The 18,827-nt window shown below is 33.1% G+C and overlaps 1 protein-coding gene across 3 annotated transcripts in view; it reads left to right on the forward strand.

The window, feature by feature from the left end:
* The window catches only part of LOC123870747 (scavenger receptor class B member 1), a 117,154-nt gene that overhangs the window by 64,793 nt on the left and 33,534 nt on the right, over positions 1–18,827 (forward strand). For all 3 annotated transcript variants that reach the window (XM_045914148.1, XM_045914151.1, XM_045914149.1), the window contains one exon: positions 6,658–6,749. In XM_045914148.1, the coding sequence (XP_045770104.1) occupies positions 6,658–6,749 (92 nt within the window). The remainder of the gene's footprint in view (positions 1–6,657; positions 6,750–18,827) is intronic.

Genomic DNA, 18,827 nt, shown 5'->3' on the forward strand with positions numbered 1-18,827 from the left:
TGCCCTCTCAGCGATGTTAAAAAATTCCACTTGAGCAAAGCCGTAGTGGGTCGCTAGTAGGATATAAAATCCTAGGCTGAAATCTATAGAGCCCACTTGAAACTTTGCTCAGACTGTTACAACAAGACAGATTTATGCCAGCCGTATAACGCCGTCTCGTTTTAACAGTGTCTTAAGTCTGAGCAATTTCAAAGTGCGCTCTACAGATTTCAGCCCTAGAACGGTCATTGATCACATTACATAACATAATATAAGATATTACGTATTGGAACAATATAATATGGGTGCAAGCTGCGTAACCGCCAAGTACGTTACCATCAACCAGTTGGCCGTGTCAAGGGAACCTGTAAGAAATTGTTAACGAGACCGGAACATCTACTGGTACGATTTATACCGGTTCGTGTGACATGCAAACATCTAAACTAACTATTGTACCGCGTAGTGGGAAAATTCAATAGTATAGTAGTCCTGAAACCGAGTAACATCTTTCGTGTTTTCTTCAAGCTACGCGACATTGGCGGAGTTGATTATTGTGCCGTGGTGATACTACCATAAGCCTTTTTATCAAGTTATTTATTACTAGCAACTGGCCGCGTTTTAGCTTCCGTGGTAAAAATTCTGACCAAATTCCCCATCTACATTACAAACGGTGTGCACAATTTTAGCTTTCTAGGTCCAATCGATTTGGGCTGGATGTTGATAAAATTTCTGCCTTTTGAAAGAAAACACTTTTGCAAGGAAGAAAATCAAAAGAAACACCAGAGAATTGTCTCAGTGTACAGCTATTTTTTGTGAGACTCAAAAATCATGTCCCTTTTCCGAGGTGGAAAATAACCAATGCCCTTTGAATGGAAACTATTTGAAGTGTGTCAATCATCACGATCAATTCGGCGGTTTAGCCATAAGAAGGTAATACACATACTAATAGACCTCACAGACACACATTCGCATTCAACATAATAAGTAAGCATTACGGACAACAAAAATCTAATTGAAATAATATGGTAATTGTTTACTTCCCTGAACATTAATCACGTTTGAAGATGGGATTTTCGCACTTTTAATTTTAAAAGTACGTATTTAATATTTGCAAAATATTTTCTAAGAAAACAAATACTTAATGCTTATCATATTAGTCATATTTGGTCAATATTCCAGGCCAACATGTTTAGTGTGGGCTGGAAAACTAAAATAGGTACGCCAAAAGATAAAAGATTCTGTTTACGTGGAGTCTACGTTGGCCCAACGTGCAACGTGGCCATAGGGTCTATACCGCTTTTAGGTGCACCATTCTCGTAAAGTTCCAATATCCCAAAATTCATGAAGCCAACCGGGCAAGCAAACACTGGTAGTGCTCTACAAAAATAACGCTTTACATAACCAGTTTCCTCTTTGCGCAAGCGTACGCGTCACCGATTTGACATAATCACGCTGAAATACCTCTCTTTTTAACCGATTGCACGGAGGGAAGAAGCGGATGATGATAATATCTTTATGAAAATCATCTAAAGTATGTCTACCTGTTTGTTCGTTACCTATGCTTTCGTGAATTGTTCATCCGATTGAGTCGAAACTTTTACAGCTTTTGCGTGTTAAGGTTTCTGAGTAATAACATGAATATGCGGATGTCATTACAAGTAATTTATATAATTAAAAAATCAGCGGGAGTTTTAGTGGGTAGGAATAGCAACCTGATTTTTTCTCACAAAGCTGATTTACTTTATCGCCAAAAGATTTTACTACAAAACATGAAAAAGTTGCCTTATAATACGTATAACAATGCGACTATGAGCTTTTTTGTTCATAGAAGCAAGCTTTTGTTGAGATTTAAGTTTTTTTTTCCGGTTGGGTAAATTTTTCCCTATAGCAACTTTAATTATAATAGTGCTGGGTACGTTACGGACAGGACGATCTCTAATCCGCTAAACCGACGAACTTCAGAATGTGGCGGGAAGCGAATAGATGAGGAAGGACCGTGTGTGGTGGTGTGCTATTCGTAAGGTTCAACAGGGGACGAATATAGGTTGATTGATTAAATAATATCATCATCAAATTGGATTGGAGTAAATAATATCATCATCAACGCGTGCCTTCTTCGAAACGAAGTTTGGCGATCATCATCCGAAAAGCTTCTCTATTTAAAGCCGCCTCTTTCAACTTTGGGTAACTAAGCCCTGTCCATCCCCTTTATCGTCCAATCATTTGCGCCGTTGGCGACCTTGAGCTCTTTTGCCTGCAATTCTCCCTTCCAACTACTATTGGGAATGAGAATTGTCATCCTCTCTGTAAATGTCTAAAGAAAATAATGTGTCTGTCAATAATTATATGTATACAGAATTATTCAATTCTGTGTATCCAACTGAACGTAATAACGGATCTGTTTTGTAGAACAGCTGATTAAATTATCCAACTGCGTACATAAAATGTAGTAACTGTAGGTAATGTAGGTCTTTAGAAGGTATTTTTCAGTGCCAGACTTGACTAAAAAACCTTGTGTTTTAACAGCGGTTAAAAATGAGTTTAGCGGTCATTTGCGGAATCGTATGTCAAGATATAATAACACTTGAAAACTTTTACCTCTGACATTTTGCATAATATAAATGTCAAAAATAAACGCAGTCTCTGTCTAGTATTTTGTGGCCATTGTGTTGTCTTGTCTTAAAATTGTATGAACAATAGAATTATTTTAAAGATAACATAGACAATTAGACGGCGCTCATAAAGGCTGGGCACGTTTGAAGAATTTAAAGAAGGCTGTAAAGTCTGGAGGGTAGAGATTGATAGACTTTATAATATTCACTAGGAGTACAAAACTTCAGAAATCAGTGGTATGATTATTATCATCAACACCTTTTAACCTGCGAAAGACCACTGCTGAAAAGAATCTTTCCCAATGAGACAGACCCAGTTGGTAGCTTTTCTCACCCGCCTTCTCGCCTCCCTCTTAAATAATATCGTTCAGTTGTTCTGCTAGAAGCTGCCCCACACAACACTTACTTGTATCTACTCGGCTTCCATTCAGGTTTCCGGATCCAACGGCGACAATCATGACTTGTCTACTGCTATTTCAACTTTCTTATGGTTTGGGCTGGTCAGTTCCAGACTTTGTTTCTCCTGTGGGTGTGAATCTCTTCATATCGAATCTTATCCTTCAGCGAAACCTCTGACATAGGGACTCTCTCCATAGTCGACGTTCATGCTCCTGTTGATCTCTACATTTCGGAATTTATCTTTCAAAGAAACTCCTAACGTAGATTGCCTTCTTCATAGCTCGCTGAGCGACGCTAATGATACTCATTTAGTTATCGAAATGCGTCATTCTAGGGCGTTATTAGACGGTAAACTTTATTTTTATTTCGGGTTATTTTGTAAAAGAATGTGGGTTTTCATTAGGACGTACCTTCTTATTCGATATAACTATAATAAGGACGTTAACCTGAGTGATACGAGCGTCATCAATTTGTTTAGTCAATTTACCGATTGGTCAGGTACCAGGTATACGTGTAATGTTTAGAAAATACAAATTGTTGTCATTCAACATTACGTTTCGTAGTTAGAATACATTCTGATGATTTAATGTCCTTGTTTAGACAACTCGTTAGCTTCTGAGTCAAATGATTAATCATTTATACCTAACCTGAAACCTCAAAAAGGTGACACTCAAAGGAGTGTAATGGATAAAATACCAGACTTTCTGGGTAGCCTAAGTTTTTCTAGGTTATGCATAGGAATAGGGTTTGAATAAAATTTTCACATATTTAGAGTATTGTATCTAAATACAGTGAAATCACTAAACTACCGAAGCCTTTTTTGAGGTTATAGTAATTTAGTACTTTTTGGTACTTAAAACCCAAAATCTCTGTCTTCAAGGGTAACGATAAGCACGAGAATTTAGGTAGCTTCATAAAAAAATTACACAGGGTTACAATACAAGGAACGGTGAATACGGGATAGAGCTTAAAAGTAATAACTTAAAAGTTGTCTCTTACCCAAAGACTTACAAGACCAACAGTGACAGATTAACGGTGTTACAAAAAATGAAACGTAAATGTGTGCGTGAAATAGAGTTGTCCTGACTTTAGCATTTGTATTATCGATAGTCTTACTGGCGAAATCATAGGACACTAATGAGTTAGTTTAACGAAGTGAAGTAAAAAGCATCTTATAATCTTAAAAAATCAAATACATTTCAAATACACAAATAGTAACAAAGCTAAAGCTAGGTAACAGATTATTATTTATTAATGAAATGACTTTAATATTTTATATAAATAATTTATTAATGAATTCTGAGATACTTATAGTTATTTTAACCCCTTATAACATTTTTTATTGATATTTCGATAGAAAACTATTAAAAGACGTTTTAAAAAAATCTTTTTTTGAGAAATAGAGCAATTTTTGGGATTTTCATATAAATTACCGGAATTTGTTGGTTTTCCACCTTTATTTTTTTAAAGGGGGCAAGTAAATTTAATTTGATTAATTACAATAACACTCTGATATAATGTCTAAGTGACAAGTTAATAAAAATAAATAGTATATATGGCGCTCAATTCATAGCTAATGACCTCCCCGATAAGCACTTAAATACAGTAATGTACGGGTTACCCTTAACCCTGTATATGAAATCTAAGTCACGCTAAATAAAATAAAAATTAGTGAAAATATTTATTTCGTTCTTTTCTTTTATTGGAAAGTACCTAGTGTTTTATATTGTATTTTACATACATCACATGAAACCTATCACATCAAACCTACCGGTAGACACGATTATCGACTATCGATACTTGTGACGTCATTACTTTGTCAATCCCTATCGTAAACAAACGTTTTTAAATTTTACACAAAATATCCAAAAATTCTTCATTTAGCAATGTGATTTGATGATAAGTCTTAAGGGAAACCTATCATCTAAGCTTCCAATAGCTATTTTGCCTAATTTTCAAACAACAATGAAATAATGATTATAAACAATTAGTATAAATAATCAGTAATTACCTGTGAAACGTGTATTTACGCGGATTATAACGTCTTGTAACGTCACATTCGCTCACTGAACAAGACACCATGGTGGCAAGACATAGATTTTACGTTTTAATCGTAAAATTATTTAGTAAATGCAAAAAATCACCTCGACTTGGAACAGGCCGAACTCATAAGGACCGATACTCACGTAAACAATGACTTATCGGCATCTTGTTTCGCTATCTCGCTTTCGCTCGCGGCAGTGTGTCTTATCTAACTACTCTCGCTCCCTCACTTTGTCAGTCTTTGAGCGAAGCGAAAATTGTATGTCTATGCTCTTACCTAAGAGTATGCAGTTAGATCTAAGAGTTATTCAATACTTTTAAAAATCATCTAGTAATGTTTCAATGTCCTTATGTAATTCATCAACTTTAGACTCTAGTAATGCTGGCCAGTGCTACTTACCTTAAGTGAAAAGCCGGTTATAGACAAGTGTAAATTAAAAATTTGTAACACCCCCGACAAGTGAAGGTTACAGTAACTAGAAAAGAGCTGATAACTTTCAAACGGCTGAACCGATTTTCTTGGATTATAGCTAAGAACACTCTCGATCAAGCCACTTATCAAACAAAAAAAAAACTAAATGAAAATCGGTTCATTAGTTTAGGAGCTACGATGCCACAGACAGCTACACATATACACACGTCAAACTTATAACACTTATTAAAACAAGAGACATTCTCGATTACATTTTGAAGTTGAAACAGGCTCCTATGTTTGTGAGTTGCGACATCGAAATAGTTTATTGACCTTGTTTGAATGATTAAGTAGTAGCTAGCTTATTAGCTTATCAACTTCACTGGCATGTTATACGCGTAAACTGAATGGATACACCTATTATTTCCAACTCAGTGTTTGCTACCTATCGATGGTATGTTATAGATAGAAAACACTCGTGTGTTAGTTTATATTATTATCCATAACCATAGTTCGATACTTCATAAAAGTTGTTTCCTGTTTTCGTACGCTTTTGCGCCATTGGAAAGGTCCAATGCACGTCTTTGCTTAGCAATCATATTCTTCTTAGTAGATGCATCAAATTCAAATTCAAAATATTTTTATTCAATTAGACTTTTACAAGTTCCTTTGAATCGTCAAAAGCATCTACCACTGGTTCGGAATGCCTTTCCTCCCGAGAAGAACCAGCAAGAAACTCGGAACATCACTTTCTTTTCTGTGCGATCTCTTCTTCTGTGAATGTATCGCTTGCTACTTGGAGCTTCTTTCTTTTTAACTCTTTTACTGTCTTTCAAATGATCCGATGCATCACTGCATATATTTTCATCATTGCCATAGAACTCACAAAAATCCTGAATCACTGTCATCTGCAGATTAATTTTTCTCTCCTTCTCATTTTGTGATTTGCTTTTCAATTGTTTCATCTATTGCCTTGTTTTATTAGCTATTGCCTCTATAAAGTCCATAAACCTTGCGAGATAAATGTCTACGTCCGTTTAGGCACAGGTGTGATGTATCTTGTTGACGGTGCGCTGGATCAATTGAGCCCATGACCTACCCTAGCATGTGAAGCTGGTTTGCTAGTTGCTATGCAAGTTATTTTAACTATGTCAACGTTAGTTTTATGTGACTTGTATAAAACAACTAACAGTGTACTTTCTTGTTTCCCAGGGTTCGTGCTGGCCTCTGCGGTGGTTCTACTGCTCCTGGGTATCACATGCGCAATATTCTTCGGCTCGTGGATTCGCATGTTCATAGACCATGTAAGTATCGCTATCAAAACTTACTCTTTGCTTTTACCTGTGCATCTCTTCCTGCGGCTAGTTTGATGACATTTGTCCATCTAGATGGAGTCTGCCAACATTGAAATATCCGGATAATACCTGGCTGAGTTTGTTGTGGGCTTCTTCTCAGACTAGGGCGCGTCTGGAACCCTCGTACCTTTAGGTACCTACCTACTTATTATTTTATTTAACGATACCTTCTAGTTTTAGCCTATCTACGAATTTTCTATACCTAACCCTGGAGGAGATAGTTTAATGTGTTTCCTTGGTCCGGTAAACTAGTAAATTATCAATCCGTAATTCAAATCCCTCAGATAAAGTAGCTCAACCGGTAAAGGAGTGGACTGAAAACCGAATGGTCGACGGTTCAAACCCCGCCCGTGCACTATTGTCGTACCTACTCCTAGCACAAGCGTGACGCTTAGTTGGAGAGGAAAGGGGAATATTAGTCATTTAACATGGCTAATAGGGCTGGCTTTAAAAAATTTCGCCAGCGCGATCTAGTTGAAATATTTGCCGATTAAGATATTATTAACGCTAACCAGTAACCACCGTTCGACCTCGACTTAGTTACTTTTAAGCTTGCGACATCCGTCATGAAATTTAAATGAAATAATAAGCAATTTTATTTAATTTTGGCGTGTTTTTTTAGGGTTCCGTACCTCAAAAGGAAAAACGGAACCCTATAAGGGTTTCACTTTGTTCTCTGTCTGCCTGTCTGTCTCTTCGTGTGTCTGTCCGTCTGTCCTTGTATTCTTCTGTCGTGAGTAGTGTTGAATTGGGGATCCTGTATCAAAATCCATGGGGATTTTGGATCACTCTCGCTAACGCTCGTTCGCTACGCTCACCGTGATACAAAATCCCCATGAATTTTGATACAGGATCCCCAATGTAGGCTACTGTCCACAACAACACATTAAATAAATGGAGTATTCCTAAATCCAAGCAACAATTAATCACTATCAACAGTGAGACAAAATCCTCAATGACTAGTTATTGCGGATCCTATATCATACGCCCGCACCGCACAGTGGATGATATAATACGATGAGTTCGACGAGACTGCGGCATTCATAAGAAATGCGAACGAGCCCATATGCATGATAATTTTACGTCTAAAAGTTTGCTCTCGCATAGTTAACCATTTGATTTGTTGCGCTCAAATTATTTTTGTATATTGATCGTGTTTCTGCTTGATCCGGCATTGCTGTATTCATTAGTATGAATTTCGATCGATTGATTCGAGGCTTGCGCATACTTATAATAGGTTGGATAAAGGTAGACTCTTTAAATGTTTATAGCTCATCAGAAATATATTCGTATTACATTAACGATTGCTTTTCCACATATCGGACATAACATTTTATCCAACGATAAAGCACATTTAGTACACGTTATAGCATGACCACATGGTATATAACACGCAGCTACTTCTTCTACAAGACAAATTTTGCAGCAAAGTGTTTCTTTAATATTTTCAACACATAATATGTTTCTGTCTGCAAAAGAACTTATTATATTGTTATTTACAAATTGTTCAGATACTTTTGATGCACCACAAACATCTTTGCTATCACTTTGTAGGTATGTTTCACCCTTCACAAGTAAAACATAGGGACAGGACGGAAACCAGCGTGCGTGCTCCGACCATGGATGATCTTCGATGCCCCAGTCTTTGAGCCTGCCATCACAAAAGTAACAAATCACGCGATCACTATCTCCTGTATAAAAAAAACCAGCATCAGCCATTTCTTGAGGTTTTTGATTTAAATCTTGAGGCCAGGTATCAAAACTTCGCAATCTTGCGATTTGAGTTGCATAGCGAGGATATTTAGGATATATTAACTCCATTCTGATCTACAAACAATGAATTTTGGATAAAGATTTATTAGTAAAAATATATTATAGCAGATTTCTAGTAAGGTGTGCAAGCTTATCATACATTATTATTTATCGAAAATTAATTCTTTAATGATGAATTTAGACACATTTCCCGCTATTTAAATATATTTCGATTGTTATAAATACTTTGATAAATAGAGATTAATGGACGAAAAAAATACGTACAATGCGTACTAATATAATAAATTCACTGATGCCCCCACGACTTCATCTGCATGGATTTAGGTTTTTAAATCCTGCGGGAACTCTATGATTTTCCGAGATAAAAAGTTGTCTATATCTCTCCAGTTCTTTTACTATACCCACGAAAAATCATGTCGATTCGTTGCTCCGTTGCGACGTGATTGAAGGACGAACCAATAAACAAACAAACAGACACACTTTAGCATTTATAATAAGTATGATTAGTGATGCAAAAAGGCGTCTGTCTAAACTAAAGACTAACGGCTGAATCTTGCCGAAATTTGATACACAGACAATTCACATCTTGGAGACGGATCCAGGATATTTTTTGACGTCGAAAATTAAAGGATTTCCACTCAAGTTTTAAATCAAATTCGCAAGGAAGAAGATTGAAGCATCAAATAGGAGCAAATATTATTAGACCTTTCACAAATTTTATACCTACCTATGGAAAGTAGTAAAATGTATAACCTTTTAACATTTTAACTATCGCGAGTCCGACGCATACCATTCCTTTTACGGTTAGATCTCAATTCACTGCGTAACTATAAACAACAGCGTCTTCCATGCTTCAAAATCGAACACCTATAGCTGATGCGGCAATAATTTATACGTAAGACAGTGTTCATACGAATGTATAAATCTAGTCTGATTACTTTCGCAAATATAAGTTTTATGTTGTGATGATTTAGTGTTTAAAGTTACATGCGCAAATGTTTAAATCTAATTTATTTCAATCCATTTCGTTTATTATGAAAGAGGTTTTAGAATTCGAGCGTATAAATAGGTCGATCCTAAGCGTCACCATTCCTTTCTTTCCGAGTTTTGGATACGACGACAACAACAGTCGAAATAAAGTATGTAAGTATTTTTATTTTATATGTTTATTTTTGAATTAAGCAACTAGGTACCTATTGAATTTTTATTTGGAGTTTTCATGTTGATAGTTACTTAAATTGTTTTTCAGGGCCTCTTCATCTTTCATCAATCCATTTGACGAAGACGAAGACCCCATCGCTTTGGTGCAGCCCCCATCAACATCGAAGTCTCTTAAGAAGAAACGTGAGGTGAAGCGGAAGAAGACGATCAAGAAAAAGGAGGTGACTTCTTCTGCTCCGAAGAATCCGTTCGAATCGAGCGGATCGGAATCTGAACCCGAAACGTCTCCAAATACACCTACGAGTCCATCTGTTAAGCGGAGGAGGTTTATTACCGAATCTGAGGTGAGTTGTCTTATTTATATTTTATTGGATTAAAGCTTTTAAAAGACTTCCCAATAAGAATGTTGTTAGGCAATTGGTCTGTATATAAATTTATGAATATAGTTTGTTAAAGTTATTATTTTGTTAGGGATCATATCCGAAGGGTACCAGTGGGATCCTATTACTAAGCTACCGCTGTCCGCCCGGACGTCTGTCTGTCAGCGGGCTTTATCTCATGAACCATAATAGGTAGAGAGTTGAAATTATCGCAGATGATACTAAATTGAATATTTTTCAATTTCAGGATGAATCTACTAGCAAGCCAGTGCGCGCTGCGAAATTGAGAAGTTTTCTCAGTCGGCGCGTTGCGTCGGGGTATACATCCCAATCAGACCCATCGAAGAAAGGCAGCTACTACTTCGAGCTGCGCGTCTACAACTCTGAAGAAGTGGAGAAACTCGCGAACAATGAGCGTTGGAAGCATGCCATCTGCACACTAAAACTTGCAACTGATTTAAATTCGGTGGTATGGAAGTCCCTCACCAAATTAATTGATGATAGTAAGGCTGAACTAAAAAATATTCAGCCCATTTTATACCCTGCAAATGAAAATAATTTCTAAGATAAATTTTGTAAATTAAATTTTGTAAATCTTAGAAATTATTTTCATAAATAAATTCAAAAAATATTTCATCTGCAACATATTGTATATAATAAGTATGACAATTAAATTACTATCTTTATGTTTGTGCCTGTAAATATTTTTTAACGTGTTTTTTTTACAGAAATTACAAAGCCTAAACCATACAAAGCCTAGACCATACAAAGCCTAGATCATACAAAGCCTAGACCATACAAAACCTAGACCATACAAAGCCTAGACCATATGAAACTAGAAATATAAAAACTAGAACCATATGAAACTAGAACCATATAAAATTAAATTAACGTGTTTTTTTTACAGAAATTACAAAGCCTAAACCATACAAAGCCTAGACCATACAAAGCCTAGATCATACAAAGCCTAGACCATACAAAACCTAGACCATACAAAGCCTAGACCATATGAAACTAGAAACATAAAAACTAGAACCATATGAAACTAGAACCATATAAAATTAAATAAAAATGTCTAAATGTTCATATCGAAAGATTTGAAGTTGGGATATTAATAACGTGATACTTACAGCCCTTATACTCTTACTAAGTCTGCACATTGTCTGAAAATAACTAGATTACTTTATTTTAATACAGTCATCTCATAACTATCCAAAATTTAAAATCTAGAACTGAGAAACTAGAACCATACAAACTAGATACTTGACATGTTTGAATGTTGATATCGAAACATCGCATTACTTCCATTCTATTAATAACTGTTTACTGTTTATTAGCCAATAGCTTGATTTATTATTTAGCTGTATTTCCTTACCGATTTTTTATACGCAGAATATTAAAACCAGAACTGAGAAACTAGATACTAAATAGATAAACAAGATAAGCAATTCTATGAAATTGAAAATGTTTTTCTGCAAAGAGTGTAACCTTTATGTTAAAACATCTATATCGTCACATAACAGAACAAATACTCATAAATCTAATAGTTTATTTCAATCTAGATATGAGAATGTGCAAATTATAAAAACGGCTTTTAGAAACAGAATAGTCAGTTACAAAGTAAATCCGACCTCTACAACTTTAGTTCCAGAGAGTTTTTTTTCACAAATATTTAAAACCACACGCGAGATCATAAATATATCTCTAAAGAAACACACTGCCATTAAAGTAAATTTTGAGTTATTTGTTTCGTATATTTTACCAAAAAATTTTGAAAAGTCTATTAAATCTTTCAGTACTAAATATGGTATTATAGTCCAAAGTACTGATATTGATAATTTTTTATTACAATGTGCTCAAAAGTTAACTTGCAAATGCGCAGAATTCGAACAGTCAGAATCTGGTTGGACAATTGATTCTATCAGTCATTTGGAGATAAATATTAATAAATATAATCCTCTGAAAGGTGGATCATATTTGGCATTACCATCACATATAAGAAATACAAAATCATGTCTAAATATTCATAATTTCGATGATTGTTGCTTTTTATGGTGCATTGCTGCTAAAATGTATCCTACAAAACTTAATTCCAATAGAGTTTCATCATATCCTCATTATTCATTGCTTTTTGACATAAGAAATATGACATTTCCTCCGGGAATTGAAGATATTAAAACCTTTGAGAAGAACAATCCAACTATTAGTGTAAATGTTTATGGGTTAGAAGCCAATAATACAGTTACAGGTCCTTTGTATGTGACTTTAGCTCGAAAACTTACCCATGTTAATTTATTATATATTACTAAAAATGACAAAGCCCATTACTGTTTGATTAAAGACTTTGGCCGACTTGTGCGAAGGCAATTAACAAAACACAAGTCTAAAATATTTTTATGTGATGAATGTTTTTTATATTTCGCAAATGAACAAAAACTACACAATCACGATTGTGCTAAAAGACAAACTGTACTTCCAGAAGATGGTAGTAAGTTGCATTTTTCAAACTATGAGAGAACTCAAAGAATTCCTATCGTGATATATGGCGATTTTGAGAGCTTGCTTTGTAAATATTCAAACGAAAATAAATCTCTTTATACTGAAGATATACAAACACATGAACCATCTTGTTTCGCTTATTACATATGTTGCCATTCTAAACCTGAGCTTAATGACTTTGTAAGCTATCGCGGACCAAACTGTGGTAAAAAATTTGTTGAAAGCATTACGCGAGATGTAAAAAGATTGCACGGTATTTTAAATACAAATAATCCAATGTTTCCTCTTACTACCGAAGAGTTGACTTCATATAATGAAGCAAAAATTTGCTGCATCTGTAAAACAATGTTTAAAAAATATGATATAATAGTAAAGGATCATGACCATTTTACAGGTAAATACCGAGGCCCTGCTCACAACACTTGTAACATAAATGCAAAAAAATGTACGTTTATACCGATCATTTTTCATAACTTGAGTGGTTATGATTGCCACTTATTTATTAAAGAATTATCAGAAATTACCGGAAAAACGAGCTTGATACCAAAATCTAAAGAAAAATATATATCATTCACAAAATTTTTACCTATTGATAAAACAAATGCTGCTCAACTGAAGTTTATCGATTCATTTAATTTTTTGAGTTCGGGTTTGGATAAACTGGCAAAGAGTCTTCATCCGAATGATTTTCAGCATATGCGTGTATTTATTAAGGATGAACACTTATTAAATTTGGCCTGTAAAAAGGGTGTCTATTGTTATGATTATATGGATGCATGGGAGAAATATAATGAAACAAAGTTACCAAAACATTCGATTTTTTTTAATAAACTCACAGGTGAAAATATTTCCATTGAGGATTACGAACACGCTTTAAAAATATGGAAAACTTTTGGTATAAAAAACTTAGGAGAGTATACAGATTTATACTTACAATGCGATGTCTTATTACTATGCGACGTTTTTGAAAAGTTCAGAAATATGAGTTTAGACTATTATAATTTAGACCCCTGCTATTATGTATCATCTCCATCTTTAAGTTGGGACGCAATGTTGTTATATACTAAAGTTGAGCTTGATTTGATTTCTGATGTGGATATGTATCAGATGTTAGAAAAAGGTATTCGAGGTGGTTTAGCCCAGTGTTCATTGAGATATGCTGAAGCAAACAATAAATATTTACCATCCTACAATAAAAATGAGTCAAGTACGTACTTAATTTATTTAGACTGTGTCAACCTTTACGGTTTTGCTATGATGCAAAAAATGCCAATGCGTGACTTTAAATTTTTAAATGAAAATGAAATTAAAAATTTTGATGTAAGGAACATTTCTAAAAAAAGTCAGTGTGGATATATTCTCGAGGTAGATTTATGTTATCCGGATAATATTCATGATGCTCATTCAGACCTACCATTTGCTGCGGAAAAATATTCTCCTGCTCAAAATCAAAGCAAAAAATTGGTGGCAAATTTATATAATAAACATCGTTTTGTTATTCATTATATGCACTTGCAAGAATGCTTAAAGAATGGTTTATTGCTTTTAAAAATATACAGAGTGCTATCTTTTTATCAGGACAACTTTTTAGAGCCTTATATTTTTTTAAACACAAGTCTCAGACAAAATGCCAAGTCTGATTTTGAGAAAGACTTTTTTAAAAAGCAGAATAATTCTATTTTTGGAAAAACGATAGAAAACAAAAGGAAGCAGGTTGACGTAAAACTAGTAAACGTTTGGAGAGATACTACAAATAATACTAATAAATTGAATGGAGCGGAAAAATATATTAGTGCACCACATTTTCACAGTTTATCAATTTTTTCTGAAAACTTAGTAGCTATTCAATTGAAAAAAACAAAAATTGTCTTAGATCGACCAATATATATTGGATTCACGATTCTTGAACTGTCGAAAACGCATTTGTATCATTTTCATTATTCGGTCATAAAAAGAATCTATGGAAATAATGTTCAGTTATGTTATACGGATACTGATAGTTTACTATATCTTGTAAAAACTGATGATTTTTATGAAGATATGAAAGATAACATTCATTATTTTGATACTAGCAATTTTGAAGATGATAATATTTTTAATATGCCGAAAGCTAATATGAAAATACCTGGATATTTTAAAGACGAAATGGGAGGAGAAATCATTTCTAAATTTGTTGGTTTACGCGCAAAATTATATTGTTTACTTTCTGAGAAAAAAACTATCAGTAAAGCAAAGGGTATCACGAAGCCTGTGACAAAAAAATTAAACTTTGAGAAATATAAGAAAGCCTTATTTTGCAATGAAAATATAAGAGATGATATGTTTGTCATACGATCAAAAAATCATCAGGTTTTTACTCAGAAAATTAATAAATTAGTATTAAATAGTGATGATAATAAAAGGCAAATAATGGAAAATGATTTTAAAACTTTGCCTTGGGGGCATTACAGCACGATTCTTTAGTAAAAATATTATGCTAAGTACCTATGTATTTTACAAATTTTTATGTGTCTAATTTTAATATTAGTTTTAATGGTAATTTAGCATTTAATAAATTTGATTAAGTTTACCACAGTGTTTTATTTCAAATAAAATCACAACATATTTTATATTCCCTTTATTAATTCAACCAATTATTTACATTACTTCATAAACTTAGTACTTAACATAAGATTAACGTATTATAAAAACTTACTACTTAATGGAAAATATTCGGACTACAACTTACTTGCATGATATGAAAATATAAAATATACTTTATACTTTAATTAGAACTCATTTATGCTTTTTATTTTTACAATCGCAAAATAACAATAAAATAATATTAAATTTAACTATTCAGGCACACTTAGCTTTTGTATAATCCTATTAATTAAATCTTCTGTAGCATCCATCATATTGTCATAATTATCACTCACTATGTACTGTACACTCAAATTAGTCTTTGCACTGTTCTCCTGTTCTTTACTATCAATTTCAAGTATTTCAATTTTTATAATGTGGCTTCCCTTTGCTTTATTTTTCCGTATAACAAAAGATGAATCTGGAGCTGTTGAAATCACATGATCTATTTTTGGAAGCTTCTTTTTTAAAGACAATTTATTTTTCTTTTTTATGGTTTTCAAACTGGTGTTATTTTCAAGTGTTTCATTATTTTTTTGCTCACGTAAAGCTTTCAATCTATTCTCTTCTTCTCTTTCTAAAATAGCATCCAAGTCTTGAGCTCCATAAAATGGATTATTCATACTTGTGTTTCTTTCGTCATCCGTGAAATAAAAGTCCGACATGATGCTGTAACAAAATACAAAATTTTATAAATATAACAATAAAACAACATTTATAAAAATATCAATAAACAAATTCTAAAATAGAAAAGAATACAGTCAAAATATTATATAAGTAATTTTTTTCACTAACCAGAAGCGAGTGAGTTCCTTGCGTGAGAAGATCTGGGAATGAAAATTGTTTAGTAACAAATCTATGGAGTCAAGTTTTCAAAACAATTGTATATACTTGTATGACATTCGTCCGCATTATGCAATCTCTAGCGACATGTTAGAACCTGTTTAATATTAAGTTCTTACGAATTTCAATTTCATACTATTATCACAAGGTTTAAATTAAAATGTATACCTACATTTTAATATAATCATCGACAAATAATAGTGCGCTAGACAAGTGCGAAGTGAAACACGAATGTGATACCTACAAGCAATACCTTAAAATTTAAATCAACTAGCAATAATATGAAGTTATTTAATAAGTTGCATTTTTAAAATTATCATCAATCAGTAATATGAAGTTGATAAAACAGGCTGAATCATTAAAAATAAATTATATAGATGTTGAAACACCACCACCATGCTTTAGCCGACATAGTAAACTTCTACCAAACACAATTCGATGCATAATTTGCGGACCCTCCAACTGTGGGAAAACAAATATTATGATAAACTTATTATTGCACGAAAATGGACTTAAATTCCAAAATGTTTATATTTACTCAAAGTCCACTTTTCAATCTAAATATTGTTTCCTACAAAAAGTTTTTCAAAATACTCCAGATGTTAAATTTATTATGTTCAAAAATAGTGAAGAAGTTATTTCGCCAACTGAAGCCTTAAGAAATTCTATTTTCATTTTTGACGACGTGACTTGTGAAAATCAAGTTAATATTCGAAATTATTTTTCGATGGGCAGACACAAACAAATTGATTGCTTTTACTTGACCCAAACATATTCAAAAATTCCTAAGCAATTAATACGTGACAATGTTAACTTTTTAATTATTTTCAAGCAAGATGATATAAACTTAAAACATATATATAAGGAACATGTTAATTCTGATATGAGCTGGCATGTCTTTAAACAATTGTGTGCAAGTATTTGGAAAGATCCGTTTATGTTTTTATCAATCAACAAAGATTGCGAACTAAATAACGGTCGGTACAGAAAAACATTTGACATATTCGTGAAATTCGACTAACAATTTTACAATTATATACCACATACGAGACACAAATTTAGTCAGTCAAATGAGAGCACTGGTAAGAATACCTACCCATATTTAATTTAAAAATGGAAGCCGTTGTAAAGAAACAATTAATTAAATCAATTGAAACCATCAAAAAGAAAGCAAAACAAATGCGTGAAGAAGAAGATGATTTAGAACTAAAAAGGCGCAAACTTTTTAAATCCATAACGGATCCATTAGAATCCATAGTATTGCAAAAAAAAGAAAATAAAAACAATAGTCACCATGATTTACCAGATACATGTTCACCTTCAACTTCTGATAAAATTAAAAACATAGAAAATGATGATAAAAATTATGTAACACCAAAACCAATAACTTCTACCCAAAATTTTGAAGAAATCGAAGAATTCTATACTCCATCTCCAACGCCTGAAAAAAGCAATGAAATCTATAATTTGAATGTACCTTTTGGTGTACGTAATGAAAATAGTAATTTAATGATTGGAAATACAAAAGTAACATTTTCAGATGGTGATGCTCATAGCAAAAATATGATGGCTAAAATAGGAAATAGATCCTATGAAGTAACCCCAGGTTTGGCAGAATTATTATTTCAGAGTAAACCAGATGTAAAGATTGTATCTGATCAAGATAAATTAGTATATAAAGATATTTTATGCAATACTAGTGCACATAGGAGAGATTATAACCCTACGAATCAGATTAAAGGCGATAAAGGGACAAAATATACTAAAATTGTGAAACCTCTCTTTACTGATAGTGAATTAAAAGAAAAAAAACAAGGTGGTTTTATGCCAACTCTTAAAACTTTGAAAAAAAATACAGATTTCATATACTGGGATGATCCGAATGAGTTAGTAGATAGATTGAAAATTTTAATTGCTTCAAAAGATGCTGGCAACACTAGTCATGACAATGAGATTATATCAATAATTGAAGAACTTAAAGAAGCTGGTATAATAAAATAAGTATATAAAAATAAAACCTGGTTACATTTTTGCTTAGTTCTATAAACACTGTTGAACATGAATGTCAACAAGTTTGGTCATCATGTACACAAGAAACTGAAAATGGATAGCTCTGCCTTAGAAAATATCTTTGATGCTCAACATAAAATCATCAAACATGTTGGTACACCCATTGACCCAAACGACTGTGCTACTAAACTATATGTTGACAAATTCTTAGATGGGCTCTATATACGATTAAAAACAGTAGAGGAAACATTGTTGCAGTTAAAATCAGAAATAAATAGTCTAAAAAGGAATATAGAAGGTGTAAGTCGTAAATTCAAAAAATGAGCAAAGATAGTGTAGTAAATGAAATACATAAAAATGTTAGGAAAAATTTTCCTCGAAGACATGTTATACTTAAAGACATTGATGATGTATGGCAGGCCGATTTAGTTGATATGCAATCATTCTCAAAAGATAATTCACAATATAAATATATTTTAACAGTCATCGATGCTTTTTCAAAGTATGCATGGGCATATCCGCTTAAACTTAAAAATAAAGAAACTGTGACTGAAGCATTTAGTAAGTTACTAGAAAAAGGTCGTGTTCCCAAAAATCTACAAACTGATTTAGGAACAGAATTTTATAATAGTTGTTTCAAAAAATTATTACAAAAATACGGTATAAATCATTATTCCACTTATTCCACTAAAAAGGCGTCAATAGTAGAAAGATTTATAAGAACGTTGAAAACTAAAAT

Source organism: Maniola jurtina, chromosome 13 (assembly GCF_905333055.1).
Source record: "Maniola jurtina chromosome 13, ilManJurt1.1, whole genome shotgun sequence".
Taxonomy (NCBI): Eukaryota; Metazoa; Arthropoda; class Insecta; order Lepidoptera; family Nymphalidae; genus Maniola; species Maniola jurtina.